The 24,921-nt window shown below is 43.8% G+C and overlaps 1 protein-coding gene across 2 annotated transcripts in view; it reads left to right on the top strand.

Annotated features, from left to right (window-relative positions):
- The window catches only part of PNPLA7 (patatin like phospholipase domain containing 7), a 413,102-nt gene that overhangs the window by 180,666 nt on the left and 207,515 nt on the right, over window positions 1-24,921 (top strand). For both annotated transcript variants that reach the window (XM_040324512.1, XM_040324513.1), the window contains 2 exons: window positions 4,658-4,789; window positions 5,944-6,067. In XM_040324512.1, the coding sequence (XP_040180446.1) occupies window positions 4,658-4,789; window positions 5,944-6,067 (256 nt within the window). The remainder of the gene's footprint in view (window positions 1-4,657; window positions 4,790-5,943; window positions 6,068-24,921) is intronic.

The raw sequence follows: 24,921 nt of genomic DNA, 5'->3' as shown, positions 1-24,921 counted from the left end.
CCCCATTGCAGCCTCAGCTCACTGCGACCCCATTGCAGCCTCAGCTCACTGCGACCCCATTGCAGCCTCAGCTCACTGCGACCCCATTGCAGCCTCAGCTCACTGCGACCCCATTGCAGCTTCAGCTCACTGCGACCCCATTGCAGCCTCAGCTCACTGCGACCCCATTGCAGCCTCAGCTCACTGCGACCCCATTGCAGCCTCAGCTCACTGCGACCCCATTGCAGCCTCCGCTCACTGCGACCCCATTGCAGCCTCCGCTCACTGCGACCCCATTGCAGCCTCCGCTCACTGCGATGTAATGTAAACTCAGCTGTAACAGCGGGCTATCCGCTCTGTAATCCCGTGGCTTTTCTCCTTCCTCCATGCTCTCTTACCCGGGGCGATCGATGGGAGAACGGCTCCCGATCAACCCCCGCACGCCCCAAGGCAGCCCAGCTCCTCGCCAGAAACAATTTTCCACTCATACATGGATATAGTAGTCAACCAATGACTTGGTACAGTATATGTAATTTACCAGTGTAGCATGAATAAGGGATGGATCAAAAGTGGTTCAATATATGTGATTATTCATGCTACCCTGGTACATTATATCTCCCCAGTGTTCTATCATAGTATTCTAATTGGATTCCCATTGCTTTTATTTACAGAATTTCCTTTCCCCTATGCATTGGCACTAATGCATTGTCATCCAGGGTCCACGCTGTGCCTTCTTCGCCCACTGTTTAAGGGGCCAACCTTCATCAGCCCCTTTCCAATAGCCCCTATCCTATTCATGTGCTGATTCATTGATTGTAAGTGTCCCTTCATATACAATGGCCGGTATGACAGTGTTTTATATACTCCACACATTCATAGTTACGTAGTTAGGTTGAAAAAAAGACACAAGTCTATCTAGTTCAACTTATTAAAGGGAGAAAAAAAAATCGTACAATCATATATACACAATCCTACACCCACAGTTGATCCAGAGGAAGGCAAAAAAAAACAGCAATGTATTGCTCGTATGTGACAGATTACATTCTGATCAATGAGGTATTCTTGCGGGTAAAAGCTCAGGATTAAAGACAAAAGGGCCTCTACTTTGCTCAAGTTGCCTGCCCACCAACATGCTAAAAAAAAGTACACATTGAGATTGGAGTAACCATAAAAAGCTGTATTAGGAAATCGTGAAAACCATCTTTTATTCATGAAACTGCCCCCTAAAGGATTGCATAAACATGAAGGGTAAGCTGTGTCTGACCTTGGAGGTACTCCCCAAATCCCATGGGCATAGACACATCAGGTACTGGGCTGCATAATCTTCTCTCTAGTTGCACTAGACTGGAGTTAATAAAGTTCATTAAAAAAAAAAAAATATGTTCAATTGTGCTTCAGATCTACTCTTGGCATAGAAGTGGAGTGCCGTGTTTACAATCCGGAAGTGCCAAGAATGACTTACATTTCAATTTGACACCTTGATGACACGCAGAGCATGACCTATTAATTTGCACCAATTAGCTACCTTTGTCTCAGGCAGAAGTGCTTTTTCTCCTCTCTGCCAGCAATAAGTGAGATCTTGTTAGCGCCACCACAACCTCTTCCATCTCCCCCCCCCCCCCCTGGCCTCTTCCCTTCACATTGCTGTTAGAAGGCCCTGATTAGATCAAAAGACGGAACACAGCTAATCCTATTATTTAGCATTATGTCGGCAGGCCAGGATCGTGCTGACAGCTATATGACAAGAACACGTTACAGGGAGGGCTGTGAGTGGGAGTGCTGGAATTTTACAAAGTCCATAGAACTTTAAAGACAGTTTAATATTTAAGGGAAACGTTTAATGCTTTTTAGGATTGTTTTTTTTTTTTTCTAAGGAAAGGGCAACTCCACTTACCTTTTTTGATCTGTTTTTAAGAATAAAAATATGCTTGGAATACTGATTACTGAAGGGGAGGCTCTTTGTTCAATATAATCAGCTGATGCACTTGCAGTCTTCTAATGAGGAAAGTTGCAGTGTCTGCATTCCTTTAGAAAAAATGTGGTTCTTGAGGCAGAAGGTTTTTTACTTTAATGCATTCCATGGGTGAAGCCCCCCCAGCTCCACTTATACTTACCTAAGCCCCATCCAGTATAGTGCATGAGAGCAGCAGCTCTCCCGGGTCTCTCCCTGCTCTTTGGCTCACACAGCAGGGGGAGCCATTGGCTCCTGCCATTGTCAATCATAGCCAGTGAACCAATAAGGAGAGAGCGGAGTTCACAATGTTCATTCTCAGGATGTGAGCCTGCTCGAGTGCTTTCATAGCAAGAGGCTTGTTATTGGGGGAACTCGGCAGAGGGGAGGAGCCATGACCACCGCCAGGGGAACCCAAAAAGAAGAGGATCCGCACTGCTCTGTGCAAAACCATTACACAGAGCAGGTAAGTGTAACATGTTTGTCATTTAAAAATAAAATACAACCTTTAGAATCGCTTTAACCCATAGGGAGTATCTCGCCAAAAATATAATTCCTATTGAAGAGTATGCCTAAAATGTTTTCCTTTGTAACTCAGTAAGACTTCTGAGAAAATCAGCGAACCAATCGTACAAGCAGGAAATTACATTTCTGGGGAAATTCTGTATACTCACTGTGTATAGGCCTCCAGATTGCCATATTGTATTGAATTTTACAGAAAATTACAGCGGCTGCAGATTTAAAACAAAAGATAATTTACAACATGGCTTGTGTAGCAAGCTGTAATATTTAATATTGTTTTTTTTTTTCTATTTAAAGCTCTGCTTTAAACTGTAAATCGCCCCATATGAGATGTGTTTATATTGACAAAGCTCTTAAATGAAAGCCTAATTCTAGGCATTTTTATTTTGGATAGAGAGGAGAAAAATGTGTTTGTCTTTTTTTTAACTGACTCTGAAAAGCCAAAAATGTTAAGTCTTTCAGTACTCTTGAAAGATCTAAGATATTGGGGCACGATCACAAAACCATCAAACTTCTTGTTGCTAATAGTCAACTGGGTCACAGGATTGAGAAAAAAAGATGCAAATTAACTGCCAAAGATTTGAGAAGAATCTAACATGAAGCTACCAGGAACACATTATCCTCAAGTGCTTTCATATTTCAGTGCTCAGAGACATGGCCAGGGTAAGGTGGGCTGAAACGCGACCACCAATGAAACAAAAGACACCCAAGTTAAAAACTCAAGACTGGACCAAGAAATATCTGAGGACAGATTTTTAAAAAGGTTTTATGGATTGATGAGATGAGTGACTCTTGACAGACCAGATGGATGGGCCTGTGGCTAGATCAGTAACGGGCACAGAGCTCCACTTCACCAGCAAGGTGGAGGTGGGGTACTGGAATAGGCTGGTATTAAAAATGAGCTAGTTGGACCTTTTCAGGTTGATGATGGACTCAAAATCAACTCTCAAACCTACTGCCAGTTTTTAGAAAGACACTTTCTTCTAGGAATGGTACAGAAAAAAGTCTGCATCTTTTAAGAAGACCATGGTATTTATGCAGGACAATGCTCCATCGCATGCATCAAAGTGCTTCACTGCGTGGCTAGCCAGTAAAGGCCTTAACGATGAAAGAATGACATGTCCCCCTTCGTCACCTGACCTAAACTCTAATGAGAACTTGTGGGCCCTTCTTGAACGGGGGATTTAAAGGGAAGAAATACAGTACACCTCTCTGAACAGTGTCTGGGAGGCTGCGGTTGCTGCTGCAAAAAAAGTTGGTCGTCAACGGATTAAGAAACTTTTGATTTGTTTATTTATTATTACTCACTTTTTAACAGATGAAAATAAACAAGTGCGATGGGATTTTTTTTTTGTTTTTCATTTAGTTGCAAAGTAATTCTGCACACTAATAGTTGCCCAATAATTTTGCACACGGATATTCTCCTGAGAAAGCCAAAATGGCACTTTTACTTTCATAAATATTCAGTTTTGAGGTTTATTAACATTTTAGATTGACCGAGAGCTCTGTAGCTGTTCAATAATATCAATCCTCAAAAATACAATTTTGCCTAATAATTGTGTATACGAAATATGTGCTACGTAAATTGATGGTGCTATATATATACCTGTAATTAATAAATTAACAGCAAAAACATGTTTTGTAGTTTATCCTAGTCCCCATTGGGGAGATTTTATATCACTCCCTTTGCTGACAGAAAGTGAAGTGAAATGTTGTGAAAAGAGGGACCAGACGCAATGAAAACCTTGCACATCCAAGCTTCCTGCATCCTGCTTGGCCAAAATGATATGACATATTTTGGCGGGAGATGGGCCATAAGTTACTTCTACTCCTACATTAAAATTCCAGCTGTGTGATTTAGGGAAACATTTGTGATAAACAGAAAAGTTGCTGCAATAATTGGAAGCCAGGTGGTTCCCTTTGGCAGTTGGATGTTGCATGGTCTATTACAAAGCAAAGGGTGTTGGGGGTGTTGATATATGAATGTTCAGGCAAAGCTGCCATCTGTCTGGCTCTGCCTGACCACCAGCTACCCAGAAGCATCTGATTAAGAGCATGTGGCGGGTCAGTGGCTCATCATTTTCAACAACCCCAAAAAAAAGTTTTTTTTTTTTTTCTGTAGAATAAACTGTGATTTCATACTACATATCATATGTTTAAGAACCTGCATTACTTAAAATAAGTAAATCTGTTTTCTCTGTGCAGAATAATGCGGGAGCAGCCCAGCGTAGTCCTTGGTGTCGCTCACACAGTAGTGAAGCGGATGTCTCCATTCGTCAGACAGATTGATTTTGCATTGGACTGGATGGAGGTGGAGGCAGGCCGTGCTGTCTATAGGCAAGTCAATATATTACATATTTATACAATGATATATATTATACAAACTTCCACAGCACCCTTGTTAAGGGATTCAAAAGTTGCACATCAACACATTTAAGGGGTTAGTCCATCCAAAGCTGGCATTTTAGTGTTAAATAGATGAAGTAGAGTTAAACCACCTGATAGTCTCTTCTATCTCCTGTGGGCTGTACTGGTGAGATCACGATAGTGAGGTTTTCACCTGCTTTGGTCATTATGAGGGGTTGTCACCATAACTGGGAATTATATGTATTGTACAGTATATTATGGAGAATGAAATGGAAGCAGATGAAGCACTCAGAGGTAAGTGGGACCACACACCACTCCCAGGTAGACAGGAGAAGCCCTAGTAGGTGGCTAGCTAAGTCAGATGGAAGAACAGGTGGGGTGTCTATGCCATTTGCTTAATTTAGTTTTACATTAAGGATTAGAAATGGCGTACTGCTTTTACATTTTAACATGAGCAGAAATAATGTCTGAGAAGTTCAAACTGTAGAAGCATCCAAGACCTCTAGGAAGCCAGGAGCTGACCAAGCACACCAGTCTCCACCTAGCTAAAATATCACTTTTGTACCAACCCTTTAAAGGGACACTAAAGGTTCCCAATTAAAAAAAAAATAACAAACATGTTATACTTCCCTCCACTGTGCAGCTTGTTTTGCACACAGTGGCCGTGATCCTGGTCTTCTGGGGTCCCTCGGCGGCTGTCTCGGCTCCTCCCCGCATCAGCTAACGTCCTTCATGGGAAGCGTTCACCCAAGGGGGTTAGCTTGCGGGCACGCTCCCGTGATACAGCCGGCGGCCGTTGCTGCCAACTGTATCACACGGCCCTGCCCCCCCAGGCGCGCCGCGTCATTGCATGTGATTGACAGCAAGGCAAACCAATGGCTGCGCTGCTTTCAATCTAGAAAATCTAGCCAATCGACGGCCAGACTCTGAAGAGAACACCGGGGGACACGCACAGCAGATTCAGGCTCAGGTAAGTAAAACGGCGGGGGTGGTGATGCATTAAGGTGAAAAAAACTAACCTTTACAACCTCTTTAAAGTTATTAAGCTTAGGGCTGTATACTGATGTATTGTCTTCTGCGGTATGTGTTAACATTTCTTTCATTCACCAATTCTCCCTCTTTAGGCAAGGTGATAAATCAGACTGCACCTACATTGTGCTTAATGGTCGACTCCGCTCTGTCATCAGGAAGGATGATGGAAAGAAGCAGCTAACGGGTGAATATGGCAGAGGAGACCTGATTGGAGTGGTAAGATTCTTCCCTTGTGATCTTAGACCACAGTATCTCATGATATGACCACTTCACACATCCCTATGATACATAAAAGGAGAATGGTGGGATTCTAAGAAAAATATCCATACTGACCTCCCTGCTGTAGCATCGACCTGATGCTGCATCTCCCCCCATCGGCTCGAACACTGAAAACTGAGTAATCACATGACTGATGATCGCTCAGTTCTCGGTCCGCTCTTGGCAGTGAGTGGTGGCTATCAGTTTCTTACAGGAGTACCGGGCTTTGGAGTGGTTGGGAATGGCTGGCTTAGGCTCTCTGCAGTGCACTGAGAGCCTGAGGCAGTTTCTGGTCAGGCATATACAGTAGGTGGTCCTTCCAGAGACTGGGCCAGCTCTGTGATGTCTGTCGACTGCAAACTTTAGCCTGCTGTCAGATAATTCTGAGTCACGGGAAAGCACAAGTACGTGCACTCCTGTGACCCAGAGGAAAAATATGGCCAAATAAGCTTTTTAAATTATGCAATTTTCATTAAACCTCCACATACAGTATATGTGTACAAGTTTCGCCAGCTTTTGAAAACCAGACATAACCCATAATTTTCAGCTCCTACAGAGGGCCATTTTTTTACATGTCTGATTTCTGTACTGCAGTACTGAGGTGCCGTTCCAGTGTTAGTTTTCATTTTTGAGTATTTGTTTCCTTTAATTTTACCTGGTGATCCTTTACCACACTTCCGGTCCTAGAGCAGGGTTGCCACTGTAGACTGCTCTCCAGATTACAGTTACAAACACCTTTACTTAACCTCACCTGTTAGATAGGGGGATGTGGTAGAATTGTTTTGAGTTTTTTTTTGTTTAGTACAGAGCATATTACATAAAATACAGAATTTCTGCCATGATCAACCTGATGCCTAAACCTGAAACAAGAAAACAAATGCAACCAGTTATATGCTCGGATAAACTGCAAAATGTAAAAAATAAAAATAAAAATAAAATCTTTTATTTAACCACTTCCGGATTGCCGCACAACGATATATGTTGGCTGTTTGAAGAGGGATATCTTTGTTATGGCAGCAGCTAGCTGCCATTAACCTGGTATCCTCCTCTTCAGCCGGTGGTCCGGAGGTGATTGGCTGGCGTATGGAGACAAGTGAGGGAAAGGTGGCCCGTATTAATACCATAGCATTCATCCATTTTCTTTTTCTTATTGTAGTGTAAATATGGGATCAGTGGGCCAGATTCACAGACATTTGCACTTGTGCCGTGTATCAGTGATACGCTACGCCGCCGTATCTTACCTGGCGGAATTTGGAATCCACAGCGATTTCGCGCTGTAAGTTATGGCGGCGTAGTGTTTTTCTGGTGGCGTATTTGAAATTGGGTGGGTTGGAGGCGTGATTCATTTAAATGAAGCGCGTTCCCGCGCCGAATGAACTGCGCATGCTCCGTTTTTTAATTTCCTGCCGTGCTTTGCGCGAAATGACGTCGCACCAACGTCATTTTTTGAACTTCGACGTGACTTGCGTCCATCCCTATTCACGGACGACTTACGCAAAAAAAAAAAAATTTGACGTGTGAACAACTGCCATACTTTAACATGGCAAGTGTATCTATACGCCACAAAATAGCAGCTTTAACTTTACGCCGGAAAAAGCCGACTAGAGACGACGTAAGAGAATGCGATGACCGCGCGTACGTTCGTGGATCGACGGAAAAAGCTAATTTGCATACCCGACGCTGAAAATGACGCGAACTCCACCCAGCGGGCGCCGAAGTATTGCATCTAAGATCCGAAGGCGTACGAAGCACGCCCCGTCCCGCCGAGCTCACATGCAGAAACGGCCGCATACGTGAGCAGCACCAAAACGGTGTTCAAACCACACATGTGAGGTATCGCCGCGATCAGTAGAGCCAAATTGATAATTCTAGCCCTAGACCTCCTCTGTAACTACAAAAATTATGCATGGTGTCTCCTCTCAGGTTTCCAGAGTCTCTGATATGATAATGCTCACTCGCCTTACAGGAGACATAGCATTGCATCTAATTAAAGTAAACATCAAACGTATTCATTTGCACTCATACATAAGCAGAAGCACGTATTGGCTTCATGTACACGGGGCGTTGTTCAACCTCTCCTGAACGATTGCATCTAGAAGCGTTTGATTTTTTTTTTGTTAAAATGAAAAACGTCTGTAAACGAAATGCTGCTAAATGTGAGTTACCGCGTTTAGCCGTATTTGGCGCTTGAAATGCCTCTAAACACAGCTTCTGAACTCATTTTTTTTGGGTTCCAGAAAAGGCCCCTAAACTCAACTGTCTAGAAACGACTATAAACGACCCTGTGTACATGTACTGATAAGGTAACATGGAGGAGAGTTCAGGAGGCGTTAAAAAAAATACAAAATAAAATAAAAGTGATTCAGCGCTGGAAGATAAATACAAATTAAACTAAATTGCAAGCCAGCACTGCAGATATAACTCAAAAAATATCTCAAAGTGAATAAATAAACAATTAGTGCAGCGCAAATAAAACATTAAATAAAATAATACATCAATAAATCAGTTTTGGTAAAGTCCATAAAGTGCAAAGTGATAAGGTGCTCCAAAAAATCAATGGTGATAAAAGGTGCAACAATCTTCAACAGATCCGTGACCCACAGGAAAGGGTTATCCTCCACCAAGAGTAAAGGGTGGCCTCTCACCTCAATAATTCGACCTGTGGCTAGGTCAAAAGGCAAGAAGCAAAACCTCCAAAGATAGGTAATCAACTTTACATGGGTTAAATTCCAAAGAATCCACCAGATGGCACCAGCGGGCAATAAGCAAGTCAACACTCTCCCATACAGCATTTAAATGGACCGAGAAAGGAGTAAGGACAATTCTAAGTGCTCACTGCTTAAAACGTTTAATAAAAATAAAAGCATAAGGTGTAAAAACTCACATGGTCCTACACTCATGAACCGAGTGCAGGTATAACAGCAATTACCGGAGCGGAGCGTCCGGATCAATGTACACAGCTTGTTTACAGTAGGTGAACCCGATTTTGTGTCAATCTCGCTCTCTTTCTCGGCGAGATTGAGCACCTACGAGCCCCATCACGGGAGCCAGCGCCGAGCTGGCTTGCCGCGATGGAGACAGAGCCGTCATAGAAGCGACGGGAGATCCGACTTGGATTCCCGCCAATTCTACACGTGTGCGGCGTTTGTTATGAATCCTGAGGGGGAAGTCCCCGCCGGATTTTAAATAAAAATCCGGCATGGGTCCCCCCCTCAGGAGCATACCGGGCCCTTAGGTCTGTTATGGGTTGTAAGGAGAGCCCCCCTACGCCGAAAAAAACGGCGTAGGGGGTCACCCTACAATCCATACCAGACCCGTATCCAAAGCACGCTACCCGGCCAGCCAGGAAGGGAGTGGGGACGAGCGAGTGCCCCCTCCCCCCCCTCCTGAGCCGTACCAGGCTGCATGCCCTCAACATGGGGGGGGTTGGGTGCTCTGGGGCAGGGGGGCGCACTGCGGCCCCCCCCCCCCACCTCAGAGCACCCTGTCCCCATGTTGATGAGGACAGGGCCCCTTCCCGACAACCCTGGCCGTTGGTTGTCGGGGTATGCGGGCGGGAGGCTTATCGGAATCTGGGAGCCCCCTTTAATAAGGGGGCCCCCAGATACCGGCCCCCCACCCTAAGTGAATGAGTATGGGGTACATCGTACCCCTACCCATTCACCTGCAAGAAAAGTGGTAAAAACACAAATAAACCACACAGTGTATTAAAATATTTTATTAGTCTGCTCCGGAGGCCGCCCCCTGTCTTCTTTATTAGCTCTTTTACCAGGGGGGGCTTCTTCTTTGACGTCTTCGGGTGGGTGGGGGCCGCCGTCTGGTTCTCTTCCACCGCCGGGGGGGGTGGCTTTTAAAAAAGCCCCCACCCCCCCGGCGGGTTTCCTCCGGCGTCCTCGGCGGGGCTCTTCTTCTTCCGCTATCCCGACGGGTCTTCTCCGCTATCCGGGGGGTCTCCTTCTATGTTCGCCGCTCTCCGCTGTTGACTCGTCGCACCCCGGTTCTTCGTCTCGCAGTCCGGTCCCTTCTTCCGTGCTGTACGTCTTCTTCCGTGCTGTGAGTTCTTCTTCCGCGCTGTGACGTCATGTTCTTCACTTCTCTTCTTCTCCCGATGTTGACACGTCGCCTTTCCTCTCTGCAATGACGGGTGCGCGGGTGCATTGGACCTATATAGGCCTCACAATCCCATCATGCTCTGTACCTACCCATGTGATACCTACCCACGTGGGTAGGTATCACATGGGTAGGTACCAGAGCATGATGGGATTGTGAGGCCTATATAGGTCCGATGCACCCGCGCACCCGTCATTGCAGAGAGGAAAGGCGACGTGTCAACATCGGGAGAAGAAGAGAAGTGAAGAACATGACGTCACAGCGCGGAAGAAGAACTCACAGCACGGAAGAAGACGTACAGCACGGAAGAAGGGACCGGACTGCGAGACGAAGAACCGGGGTGCGACGAGTCAACAGCGGAGAGCGGCGAACATAGAAGGAGACCCCCCGGATAGCGGAGAAGACCCGTCGGGATAGCGGAAGAAGAAGAGCCCCGCCGAAGACGCCGGAGGAAACCCGCCGGGGGGGTGGGGGCTTTTTTAAAAGCCACCCCCCCCGGCGGTGGAAGAGAACCAGACGGCGGCCCCCACCCACCCGAAGACGTCAAAGAAGAAGCCCCCCCTGGTAAAAGAGCTAATAAAGAAGACAGGGGGCGGCCTCCGGAGCAGACTAATAAAATATTTTAATACACTGTGTGGTTTATTTGTGTTTTTACCACTTTTCTTGCAGGTGAATGGGTAGGGGTACGATGTACCCCATACTCATTCACTTAGGGTGGGGGGCCGGTATCTGGGGGCCCCCTTATTAAAGGGGGCTCCCAGATTCCGATAAGCCTCCCACCCGCATACCCCGACAACCAACGGCCAGGGTTGTCGGGAAGGGGCCCTGTCCTCATCAACATGGGGACAGGGTGCTCTGAGGTGGGGGGGGGGCCGCAGTGCGCCCCCCTGCCCCAGAGCACCCAACCCCCCCATGTTGAGGGCATGCAGCCTGGTACGGCTCAGGAGGGGGGGGGGGGCGCTCGCTCGTCCCCACTCCCTTCCTGGCTGGCCGGGTAGCGTGCTTTGGATACGGGTCTGGTATGGATTGTAGGGTGACCCCCTACGCCGTTTTTTTCGGCGTAGGGGGGCTCTCCTTACAACCCATAACAGACCTAAGGGCCCGGTATGCTCCTGAGGGGGGGACCCATGCCGGATTTTTATTTAAAATCCGGCGGGGACTTCCCCCTCAGGATTCATAACAAACGCCGCACACGTGTAGAATTGGCGGGAATCCAAGTCGGATCTCCCGTCGCTTCTATGACGCGCTTGCTGGGATGTGCTGTCACTATTCCAGTGAGTGCGAGATGTCGGCGAGATCTCGGCACCATGTCGCCGAGTATCAGCGCGACGCTGTCGTGCTAAAAGCACAATATCACAAACACCTACTGTAGGTCTCTGTGAGGCAAACGCGGGTGATACTCCAAACCTCCACCATGCACAGATGTCTTATCCTTTCTCGGTCCATTTAAATGCTGTATGGGAGAGTGTTGACTTGCTTATTGCCCGCTGGTGCCATCTGGTGGATTCTTTGGAATTGAACCCATGTAAAGTTGATTACCTATCTTTGGAGGTTTTGCTTCTTGCCTTTTGACCTAGCCACAGGTCGAATTATTGAGGTGAGAGGCCACCCTTTACTCTTGGTGGAGGATAACCCTTTCCTGTGGGTCACGGATCTGTTGAAGATTGTTGCATCTTTTATCACCATTGATTTTTTGGAGCACCTTATCACTTTGCACTTTATGGACTTTACCAAAACTGATTTATTGATGTATTATTTTATTTAATTTTATTTAATGTTTTATTTGCGCTGCACTAATTTTTTATTTGTTAAAAAAAATACTCCTAAATGTCTGTTTACCAGCAGCAGTGTACATGAGGCCTTAGTAGAATGGGAATGAGTTGGAACTTCCGACAATGTTTTTTTTTATGATTATCCATGCTTTCCAGTCCCTGTGACTCCTGCACCTTTCATTTCTTGTACAGGTGTCACCGTGACAGGAAGTGATAGAAAATCTTCGCAATAAGGTCATAGAAATAAACTTTTAAAGGATAAGTTCACCTTTTGGAACTTGTTTTTAGGGTGGAACATGTGACATGTTCCCATTCCTGCAGCCATTGCCTGCTCCTCTGCCTCTAGTAAAAGCAAAAGGGGATCTTCTCCCCCCACCTTGCTGTCACTATTTTAAATAAAAAAGGCAGATGTGCAGGGCTCCGCCCACCCACGTCATTCATACACCGAGTTCTGTGGCTGGGAAACTACTGAAAGTACTGACAACCTTTGCAATTGTGGGCTTGTAGTTCTCAATGAACTACCACGTTACTGTTGACCACTCTAGGTAGTTCTTTGTCTCTTCCTGTCAGTGTGTATCAGACTGCCCCTACGATGTACAGGCAGACATATACACGGACAAGTCTTCAGGAGTACTGCATGGTACCTGTAATCTGCTGATCGTAGGTGTAATGCTTTACAGGCTACAAGTAAAAAAATAACTGCACTTTTTTTTTTTTTAATGCAAATCCTTAACCACTTGCCCACCGCAGTACGAGAATTAACGTCCTCCCCTTTGTGCGGTGATATCTGAATGATGCCTGCAGCTACAGGCATCATTCAGATATCACCGTCTTCAGCTGGCGATTCTGTACACAATAAGAACGATCAAAGCAGCAGTTCCGCCGCTTGATCGTTCTTATAGGCAGCGGGAGGGGATGCCCCCCCCCCTCCCGCCGCCATCCGGTGCTTCTCCGGGCTCTCCCGTGCCATCGGGGGCCCGGAGAGCGAATCGGCCGGCGCTCGCTGAAGAACCATAGAGATGACTGGTGACCAGATGGTCACAGTAATCTCTATGACCGTCGGAGGTCCGGGCGCGACGTTATGACGTCACGCCCGGTACCCGAAAGTAAACAAAGCCGCAATCGCGGCTGTCGGTGTGAGATCGGTGAATGTTTGTTTTTTCACCGATTTCATGCTTGGGTATCTATTTACTCGGCGTAACATCATCTTTCACATTATACAAAAAAATTGGGCTAACTTTACTGTTTTGTTATTTTTTAATTCGTGAAACCGTTTTTTTTTCCCCAAAAAAGGTGTTTGAAAAATTATTGCGCAAATACCGTGCGAGAAAAAAAGTTGCAATGACTGCCATTTTATTCCCTAGGATGTCTGCTAAAAAAAATATATAATGTTTGGGGGTTCTGATTAATTTTCTAGCAAAAAAAAATGTGATTTTTACATGAAGGAGAGAAGTGCCAAAATAGGCCCGGTTGTCTACTCTATCCAAAACAAAAATTGGCTCTACTTTTTAAACTGACAGTTACACTTTAGAAAGTCCTGCTGTTGAAATTTCTTGTATTTGGTATTACGAGCACTTGGCAAGCATATCACTACTTGCAGGCCTTAAATAATAGCATTTTTCTTTACTATGCACATTACTATCTACTCTATAATTAAATTCCTATATGGCCCTAATAACTCCATTTATTCAAACAGCACCAGTCTCTGCTGGAGAACCCTGGTAGGATGGTAACTTTTAATCACACTTGTAATGGAATTGACTAAGTGACATTTCTGGCACATAACTATCCATGTAATTGCACTATCACGGAGATGCCCTGCTTCTAGCAAGCATTAAAATTCAGCTCTGCTTAATTGTACAGCTCATAAATCTCTCAGCCCTAGAAACATCTTGGTGTCAGGAGGAATAGAGGTCGCCTCCACTATTTTAAATCGCATGTTAAGTGTCTGATTTATAGTGAGTTGGTTTAGCTGGAATCAGCAGAATTCTCAGCCTGGATCTGTGACCGCACTGTCCTCTTCGTGCTCATTCAGTGTGCTTCTAATTACTGTGACTTATGTATTTCCCTGCTACATATACTGTATGTCCTTAAAGGAGAACTCCAGCCAACTAGAAAAGAATAGTGTTTGAACTTAAGGGGAACCCATGAGAACAGAAGTACGGAGTGTGTGGATGTACAAGTTAATGCTTGCTTCATTACATTAGTGAGTTTGGATTTTTGCTGCATGTTCTCACTGTGATTACTTTCCTTTGTAGAGGAACCAAAGTCAGGATGACAGCCCTGGAACTTGTACCTCTAAATACAAATCAACAATGACTGCTGCAGTAATTCTCTTTTTAGGCTAGGTTCACACTACTGCATCTTTGCAGGCCATGCTTGCGCGGGCACGGCAGCCCATTCATTTTAACAGGCTGCTGTGCCTGTGTTTCATGCAGGAAAAAGAGTCCTGCAGCATTTTAAAAGTGCTGTGGCCAGGAAATCGCATGGTCCTTTTCACCATGTAATTTCCCTGTGGTTCACGCACCTAGAAACACGCTGCGTTTTTAGATGCATGGGGGGTGCCATTGAGAATGAATGACAGCCCTGCGTGTTTTTAAAGAGCAGCACGTTTTGGCTACAGGTGGTTGAGGGTTCAGAAACAGGTGTGATTCCCGCATCTGCAACCACCTGCAATAGTGTCCTAGCATCGGATTATAGTTTTTCACATTAGGTGTATGCATACAAAGTAATATGTGAGTTTAAAACAACCAGCTATGAATTGCCTTTGAAAAATATTGCAGTATCCCCCTGAAAATGCCTTTATCTGACCGTTTCTCCAGAAGGACCGAGCCACCTTTTTTTTCAGGCATCATCCAGGGTGAGAATCTGCTTCCAGGACTGAGATACTGGTTCGGAGATGCTGCCGTAGTGGAAATCCTGATGCCTGTACAGTTCTTGGGTGTGTTTACAATTGTCTCACAGATCAGCTCCCCTGCAGCAGCGTCTCGCTTTGTGGCATGCTAGAAAGTTAGTGTACAGTCTGATCACTGAGTAATAGGATAAGAAATGCTTCCTCGTACCTGCAATAGACTGACATCATATCGGCCTAGGCAAAGTTACTTTATAGGAGCTTTTACAGTAATAAAATGTAGGGATGTTTATGAATAGTTATTAATCACAACAGATTATATTTTTAATTACATTTTTGTTGAATGAGGGACTCATCTAATCTCTAGTTCAGCTCCTGATACTAAGTGCAGACCGATGCTATACATCTACAGAGATTAAATATGGCTTGGTTCTCGGTCTGTTTGTCTGACAAGGTCCTGTTGCCACTGATTAAACACAAAGGTGGAATTTTCAAAGCATGCCGCCTCCTTTTCAGTGGAGGGAGACCACCTTTTTAATTCATGGTTTTCTTTTATAAAAAGGTCTGATAAGTTATCAGGATTTCAATATTTTGGCACGTAGGAATGAATGGTATCATACAATGAGGCTGCTTTATTATATTAAAATATAAAAAATTGTCATGAAAGAAATATTGAAGCTGACCTGACCTTCTGAAAATTCTAGTTGCCTGACTGTGTCATTGCTTATGTGACTTCAGTATTTTTTAAGGTACTGACCCAGAGCAAGTGTGTAGATCAGGAGTTCAGACTTTGTAGTATACATGTTGGCGGCTTAAAAAGTATTAAAGTCAAAGCCAGCTAGGTAACTAGAATTGTCCAAAAGAGGCCGGTAGTGGCAGACTTCTTACTTCTCTCAGGGACGATTCCCAAAATGATCGCTGAGATATGAAAAACGTGCATAGCCACCTGCAAGACATCCTTTAAACTCAAGTATGCAACCTAGGCCCAAGTGTTTGTCTTTATTTCTCCCCAGAAATGCCATTGTAGTCCTAAGAAATTGTCAAATTGTCTATACAGTAAAACCTTGGATTTCGTTCCGGAAGCATGCTTGTAATCCAAAGCACTTGTATATCAAAGCAAATTTTCTCATAAGAAATAATGGAAACTCAAATGATTTGTTCCACAACCATTTACCGGTATTTATAAATCCTTCAGTTTATAGTTCATATAAAAAGATCATAGCAATGTGATTTGGTGGTTGTGTAACCATAAAATGTCCTTCCACAAATGGAAGCCTCCACAAGGGGATTAGAAGAAAAATCCAGCAGGAGCTACAGAGTAGAGAAGAGAGGCGCCTCTAAGTGTAGCAATATGGTTACATTTAATGAAGGTACAACATTTAGCAACTCACATGGTTGATGATTAAGGCTGCATTCACACCTAGGCGACAAAAAGGCCTGAAGCGCGACGCTACAATTCGCTGGAGGGGAGAAATGATTCTCTATGGAGATGGTTCACATCTCCACGCCGAACGCCTGAAGCTCAAACAAGTCCCGCACCCTTTTTTGTCGCGGCATATCGGGCGGCTTCGGCGTTCTCCATACCCGACAATGACCTATACAAAACCGCGGTTAAAAACGCAGCGTTTTGTCGCGGCAAATCGCGGTAAAAAACGCTGCATATCGCCTACACCTAGGTGTGAATGCAGCCTAAAAGAGGCACATCTAAGTATGTAGGCATCCAAGGTAAAGCTGTCCACATAGACCATCCTCATTGTTCCTTCAGTAAATGTAACCATATTGCTACACTTGGAGGCACCTCTCTTCTTTTTTTTTTTTTTATACACAGTTGTGACTTGACACTATTCCTATATCAAGACATTGCTTGTATATCGAGTCAAAATGTATAAAAAAAATGTGCTTGTCTTGCAAAACACTCTCAAACCAAGTTACTCTCAAACCAAGGTTTTACTGTAATTAGAAATGTATATGTCGCCCATAACAACCCATAAGAATCCTTCACAAGTTTCAAAATACAAGAAAGTGGGTGCTGTGGAGACTTTAGTAGAAGAGACCTTTTCTATAAGTGACATACAGATAAAGAATCTTCATAGGAGTGAGCAGCATCTTTACTACAGCTTGCACTGCTTCTTCATTGTAATGAATTGGCACAGAGCTGAGAGTCACGAGCCTTGTATATCAGACTGCGTTTCCTGAGGGACTGGGTTGCGCGTCTGCATATAGCGCTGACCCTGTTATCTGTTACCTTTTCTGTCTGAAAAACCAAAATAGAACTTGACGTATGTGCACAGTAGGAAACAGCATGTAGTTGCTAGGTAAGCTGTTTTCTACTTTATTTTTTTTCCTGTAATCTCTACTAATTTGCGTTGGTGTTGAAAAAACGTGTGATTTAAAGCTACACATGTTGATGTAATATTTCCAAGGAGCGAAGCACCGGAAGGTCAGGTTTGAGGCTACCTGTTCAACTACTAATACGCGTCAGAAGCCTCCCTGACAACTGCAGCAGATAAAGACATGTCTCTATTTACATCTGTCTGTCCTGTACTTAAAAGTACACAGATAACACATTTTAGTCATATCCAACGCATTTTGTATGTGTAAATTCCGATCGTGTGTATAAGGTATTACACTGGAAAAAAGTAGAAGATATAGGCCCGGATTCAGAAAAGAGATACAACGGCGTATCTCCTGATACTCCGTCGTATCTCTGAGTGTGGTCGGTCGTATCTATGCGCCTGATTCAGAGAATCAGTTACGCATAGATATTCCTAAGAAACCCGACAGGTGTAAGTGTCTTACACGTCGTATCTTAGGCTGCAATTTCAGACTGGCCGCTAGGTGGCGCTTCCGTATTTTAATATGCAAATTAGTATTTACACCGATTCAGAAACGAATGACCGCCCGGTGCTTTTTTTTTTTACGTTGTTTGCGTTCGGCTTTTTCCGGCGTATAGTTACCTCTGCTATATGAGGAGTAGCTAATGTTAAGTATGGCCGTCCTTCCAGGGCCGAGTTTTGCGTAAGGCGTTTGTGACTTTAACCACTTCAGCGCCGGAAGGATTTCTCGACCTTCCTGACCAGAGCACTTTTTGCTATACGACACTGCGTTGCTTTAACTGACAATTGCACGGTCGTGCGACATTGTACCCAAACAAAATTGATGTCCGCTTTTTCCCACAAATGGAGCTTTCTTTTGGTGGTATTTGATCACCTCTGCGGTTTTTATTTGTTGCACTATAACTAAAAAAAACGCCGTCCATTTAAAAAAAAAAAAAGAGCAATATTTTTTTTTACTTTTTGCTATAATAAATATCCCCCCCCCAAAAAAATCTTCCTCGGTTTAGGCCAATATGTATTCTTGTACATATTTTTGGTAAAAAAATTGCGCCCACTAGCCCGCGATTTAAAGGGGATGTACAGGTACGCCCATTTGCGCAGCCATGCCATTGTGCCGACGTACTTCGTCGTGCGCTGGTCAGCAAGCAGTTAAGTACTGAGAAATGGAGGGGCCTTTCTGATCAGCCCTATTGGATTACAGAATGTTCTGGGATGTGTGGTCAAACTCTGAACAGACCTATTTAGACACACAATTGTAGGACTAGGAAAATGGAGTTTGTTAGTTTGTCTATTGGATTGAATATCTGTTTCTTTGATTCTAGCTGTGTTTTACGTGACAATAATTTTCATTTATTAGGCTCCATGCACGTAGGACGTTCAAAAAAGTCTTTCTGGATGTCGGCTTGCTGGTAAAAAAAACTCTGCTTTAAAAACTCGCTTTTAACAGCGTTTTTTTTTTTAAAGCATTCTTCAGCGCTTTTGGGCATTTTTTTTTAAATTACACCCAGCTTACATTCAGCTCTGCAATGTAAAAAAAGCGTGTTTATGAGCGTTTTTCAGTGTTCCGCGTTTTTTTTCTGGTTAGGAGAACTGCTCTTGTCTGAATGCCCTAAAATTGCATTCAACAGCCCATAAACCCCCCTGCTGATGAACTTCAAAAAAGTCCATGTACACATAGGATCGCATAGAGGGGAGTTTAAGGGCTGTTAAAAAATAATGCCCAAAGTTCCAAAAACGTCAGTTTATCAGCATCAGTGTAAATGAGGCCTTAAAGGGGTTGTAAAGATACATTTGTTTCCCTAAATAGCTTCCTTTACCTTAGTGCAGTTCTCCTTCACTTACCTCATCCTTCAATTTTGCTTTTAAATGTCCTTATTTCTTCTGAGAAATCCTCACTTCCTGTTCTTCTGTCTGTAACTCCACACCGTAATGTGAGGCTTTCTCCCTGGTGTAAAGAAAGCCTCTTGAGGGGGGAGGGGGCAAGCAGGAGGGTCAGGACGCTATCTACTTTGCAGATAGAGAAAGGAGCTGTGTGTTAGTGGGCGTCCTGACTCTCCTGCTCGCCCCCTCAAGAGGCTTTCTCCACACCAGGGAGAAAGTGTCGCATTACTGTCGCAAACTTAAAGATTTAAGACATAGGTTTGACAGGTGTGATAGCTTAAAAATTAATAAAAATAAAGTATTTTATGCTATCGGACAGTTCACACATTCCTATTTAAGCCTCGTACACACAATTAGACTTTCTGCGGACAAAGCCTCGGACTTTTGTCCGAAGGGCGTTGGCCATGAACTTGTATTGCATACAAATGGCAAAGAATTGTCAGCTAACAAACACAAAACTACGTGTTTTTTCAGCTCTTTAGCGCCACCTTTTGGGCAACTTCTGCTAATGTGTTATGGTGAGCATTGCTTCCAAGCATGCGTGTTTGGACTTTGTGACGGACTTGTATACACACGATCGGATAATCCGACAACACACATTTGTTGGTGGAGACAATTTTAATGCATGCTATCAAACATTTGTTGGTGGAAAATCCGACAACAATTGTCTGATGGAGCATACAAACGATTGGATTTTCTGACAACAGCCTGTCATCGCACAATTCCCGTTGGATTATTCGATCGTGTGTACACTCTATAGTCAGGGGTGTGGCCCCAGCCCCTCCTGCGTTTACCAGTGATTGGCATCCTAGCCAGCATAACAGTCTCTTTACCTCAAGATAACTGAAAAGGCATACAGATGCCCGGGGATGTCCATTTCACCAAATTTAAGGGCGATACTATAGCATCTTATTTTAACCACTTTACCACCAGGCTAATTTTGGCACTTCACTTCTCAGTACCCCCAAACATTATATATATTTTTTAGCAGACACCCTAGGGAATAAAATGGCGGTCATTGCAACTTTTTTTTTCGCACAGTATTTATGCAATCATTTTTCAAACGCCTTTTTTTGGGAAAAAAAAAAACGGTTTCATGAATTAAAAAATAACAAAACAGTAAAGTTAGCCCATTTTTTTGTATAATGTGAAAGATGATGTTACGCCGAGTAAATAGATACCTAACATGTCACGCTTTAAAATTGCGCACATTCATGGAATGGCGCCAAACTTCGGTATTTAAAAAATCTCCATATGTGACGAGTTAACATTTTTACAGGTTACTATTTTCGAGTTTCAGTTTCGAGGTCTAGTGCTAGAATTGTTGCACACGCTCTAACGCATGTAACGATACCTCACATGTGGGGTTTGAACGGCGTTTACATATGTGGGCGGGACCTGCCTGCGTGTTCGCTTCTGCGCGCGAGATAACGGGGACAGGGGCGTTTAAAAAAATATATATATATGATTTATTTTACTTAATTTTTTTTATTTTTACACTTTTTTTTTTACATTTTTTTTTTTGATCACTTCTATTCCTAGGTAAACATCCCTTGTAATAGGAATCAGTGTGACAGGTCCTCTTTATGGAGAGATGTGGGGTCAATAAGACACATCTCTCCTCCATGCTTACAAGCATGAAATCGGTGAAAAAAAAATCACTGATCACATGCCGAGAGCCGCGATTGCGGCTTTGTTTACTTCCGGGTACCGGGCGTGACGTCATAACGTCGCGCCCGGTCCTCCGACGGTCATAGAGATGACTGTGACCGTCTGGTCACCAGTCATCTCTATGGTTCTGCAGCGAACGCCGGCCGATTCGCTCTCCATGCCCCTGATGGCACGGGAGAGCCCAGAGAAGCACCGGATGGCCGCAGGAGGGGGGGACGTCCCCTCCCGCTGCCTATAAGAACGATCAAGCGGTGGAACCGCCGCTTTGATCGTTCTTATGGTGCAGAGAATCGGTGGCTGAAGACGGCGATATCTGAATGATGCCTGTAGCTGCAGGCATCATTCAGATATCGACGCACAAAGCCGGGGACGTCCTCGGTGGTCAAGAGGTTAATTATCAATTTTCAGTTATTATGAGGTTTATGCAAAAATAAAAAAATATATTTTTTATGATTTTTATGAATAATTTCTCAAAGTTAATTTTATGATTTTTCTTATTTTTGCTTGTATGTCATGTCTTGTTTTGATAATTAGATTCCATAAACAGGAGCCGGCTACAGTAGCTGTTTGTCAGACAATGCAGAAAGTTGGCTGTATAATAAGCCATTTAAAGAATGTAGGGTCGCAGGAAAATAAGAAGCTAAAAAGCATAAAATAAAAAAGGAAAAAAACGAAAAACATTCTTGCAAACATATGCATAAAGGATGAGTTCACCTTTGGTAACATGTTACACCCATATTTGGAGTGTGACGTTACCAAAGAGAACACCTGCCTGCGCCCCTCCGATCTTCTCCCCACACCCACTGTCACAATTTAAAAAGATTGTGGCCTTGCAGGGCTCCACCCACAGCAATCTGTGAATGAATGAATGAACTACAACTACTGTCTGCCACCACAGCAGATGGCTTGTAGTTCTCAATGAACTGCAAGTGCACTAATGAGCGCTCTCATAGTTCATTGATCTTCCTGCTCTCTATTAACTGTCTGCCTGTACAGGAGGCAGAGTAAGACAGCTATACTAAGATTCTGCAGAAGCCTGACATTGCACCCGCGATCTGCTGATCCAGGGGAAAAAAATGCAATATTTTTTTACCTGCAAAAATATGTGCATTTATTCGATTTTTTTTTTAGTATGAACTAAGCTCATACAAGAATTTTAGACACCTGATGGTCACGGGAGTAATTACTTTTTTCCTTTACCCTCCAGTGAGAAACAACTTAATATTGGAACATGCTCTAGAGTGGAAGAGAGAAAGAAGTGTGGGGGGTAAATTTGGGTAATGTGTGCATATATGCTTTAACCAGTTTCCACCCAGGCCAATTATGACATTTCTCTCCTACAAGAAAAAAATATTTTCTTTCTCTTTCTCTTTTTTTGGGGGGAAAAAAACACAAACAAATAAAAAAATGCATAAATAAAAACGTTTAGGTGTGCACGTTGAATAGGTGGGAATATAGCTCAAGGAGTTTCTGTTACCCTCAGGAGTCATTAAAGCACACTGCATCCTTAAAGTTATAAAGACATTAAGGTAAAAAAAAAAAGCCCAATCTTGATCCAGCGCTGTGCCTGTGTGCAACTTCTCTTCTCTTTTCTCACAGGAGACTGTTCAAATCCTGTTAGAAGGGAGCAGGAGGTGGGCTGTCTATAGACACAGCCAGACTCGAGATTGAGCCTGCACAATTGCCCCCATAGCAAGCAGCTTGCTATGGGGCACTCAGAGAAGAGGAGGACCCAAGATCACCGGTGACCCCAGAAGAGAGGGTTCAGGAATGCTCTGTGCAAAACCATTACACAGGGCAGGTCATTTTTGCATGTTTGTCATTTAAAAAAATAACATTTACAATCAATTTAAAATCTACTTAAAAGTATATGTCAGGAAGAAAAATTCATTTCAACTCTTCAATACGTTTTACCATGTTTTATCATTTTAAAAGCCCTACAAGTACAGAAAAACATCTGTTGATTTGCCATAAAACCTGCATGTACAGTGAGGAAAATAAGTATTTGAACACCCTGCTATTTTGCAAGTTCTCCCACTTGGAAATCATGGAGGGGTCTGAAATTGTTATCGTAGGTGCATGTCCACTGTGAGAGACATAATCAAAAAAAAAAATCCAGAAATCACAATGTATGATTTTTTTAACTATTTATTTGTATGATACAGCTGCAAATAAGTATTTGAACACCTGTCTATCAGCTAGAATTCTGACCCTCAAAGACCTGTTAGTCTGCCTTTAAAATGTCCACCTCCACTCCATTTATTATCCTAAATTAGATGCACCTGTTTGAGGTCATTAGCTGCATAAAGACACCTGTCCACCCCATACAATCAGTAAGAATCCAACTACTAACATGGCCAAGACCAAAGAGCTGTCCAAAGACACTAGAGACAAAATTGTACACCTCCACAAGGCTGGAAAGGGCTACGGGGAAATTGCCAAGCAGCTTGGTGAAAAAAGGTCCACTGTTGGAGCAATCATTAGAAAATGGAAGAAGCTAAACATGACTGTCAATCTCCCTCGGACTGGGGCTCCATGCAAAATCTCACCTCGTGGGGTCTCAATGATCCTAAGAAAGGTGAGAAATCAGCCCAGGACTACACGGGAGGAGCTGGTCAATGACCTGAAAAGAGCTGGGACCACCGTTTCCAAGGTTACTGTTGGTAATACACTAAGACGTCATGGTTTGAAATCATGCATGGCACGGAAGGTTCCCCTGCTTAAACCAGCACATGTCAAGGCCCGTCTTAAGTTTGCCAATGACCATTTGGATGATCCAGAGGAGTCATGGGAGAAAGTCATGTGGTCAGATGAGACCAAAATAGAACTTTTTGGTCATAATTCCACTAACCGTGTTTGGAGGAAGAAGAATGATGAGTACCATCCCAAGAACACCATCCCCATGGGGGTGGTAGCATCATGCTTTGGGGGTGTTTTTCTGCACATGGGACAGGGAGACTGCACTGTATTAAGGAGAGGATGACCGGGGCCATGTATTGCAAGATTTTGGGCAACAATCTCCTTCCCTCAGTTAGAGCTTTGAAGATGGGTCGAGGCTGGGTCTTCCAACATGACAATGACCCGAAGCACACAGCCAGGATAACCAAGGAGTGGCTCTGTAAGAAGCATATCAAGGTTCTGGCGTGGCCTAGCCAGTCTCCAGACCTAAACCCAATAGAGAATCTTTGGAGGGAGCTCAAACTCCGTGTTTCTCAGCGACAGCCCAGAAACTTGACTGATCTAGAGAAGATCTGTGTGGAGGAGTGGGCCAAAATCCCTCCTCCAGTGTGTGCAAACCTGGTGAAAAACTACAAGAAACGTTTGACCTCTGTAATTGCAAACAAAGGCTACTGTACCAAATATTAACATTGATTTTCTCAGGTGTTCAAATACTTATTTGCAGCTGTATCATACAAATAAATAGTTAAAAAAATCATACATTGTGATTTCTGGATTTTTTTTTTTGATTATGTCTCTCACAGTGGACATGCACCTACGATAACAATTTCAGACCCCTCCATGATTTCCAAGTGGGAGAACTTGCAAAATAGCAGGGTGTTCAAATACTTATTTTCCTCACTGTACCTATCTTTCTGTTTGAGTGTTGTAAATGCCTCCTGGGCATGCTGACATCAGTATGAACTAAGCTCATGCAAGAATTTTAGATGCCTGATGCCCCGTACACACGATCATTTTTTGGCTTGTAAAAAATGACGTTTTAAAAAAAATGGCATTTAAAATGATCGTGTGTGGGCTTCACATAATTTTTCGGCTTCTGAAAAACGAATGCTGCATTTTTTAACGTCGTTTTAAACTATGTCGTTTTTCGAGTTGTAAAAAATGATCATGTGTGGGCTAAAATGACGTGAAAAATCTGCGCATGCTCAGAAGCGAGTTATGAGACGGGAGCGCTCGTTCTGGTAAAACTACCGTTCGTAATGGAGTAAGCACATTCATCAAGCTGTAACAGACAGAAAAGCGTGGCGTCATCCGCATGGAACTTCCCCTTTATAGTGCCGTCGTACGTGTTGTACGTCACCGTGCTTTGCTAGAGCATTTTTTTTAAACGATCGTGTGTGGGCAACGTCGTTTTAATGATGAAGTTGGAAAAAACAACGTTTTTTCTAGATGCTGAAAAACGTTGTTTTTTACAAGCCGAAAAATTATCGTATGTACGCGGCATGATGTTCA

The sequence above is a fragment of the Rana temporaria genome, chromosome 9 (genome assembly GCF_905171775.1).
Source record: "Rana temporaria chromosome 9, aRanTem1.1, whole genome shotgun sequence".
Taxonomy (NCBI): Eukaryota; Metazoa; Chordata; class Amphibia; order Anura; family Ranidae; genus Rana; species Rana temporaria.
This window is presented reverse-complemented; position numbering and strand designations above follow the sequence as displayed.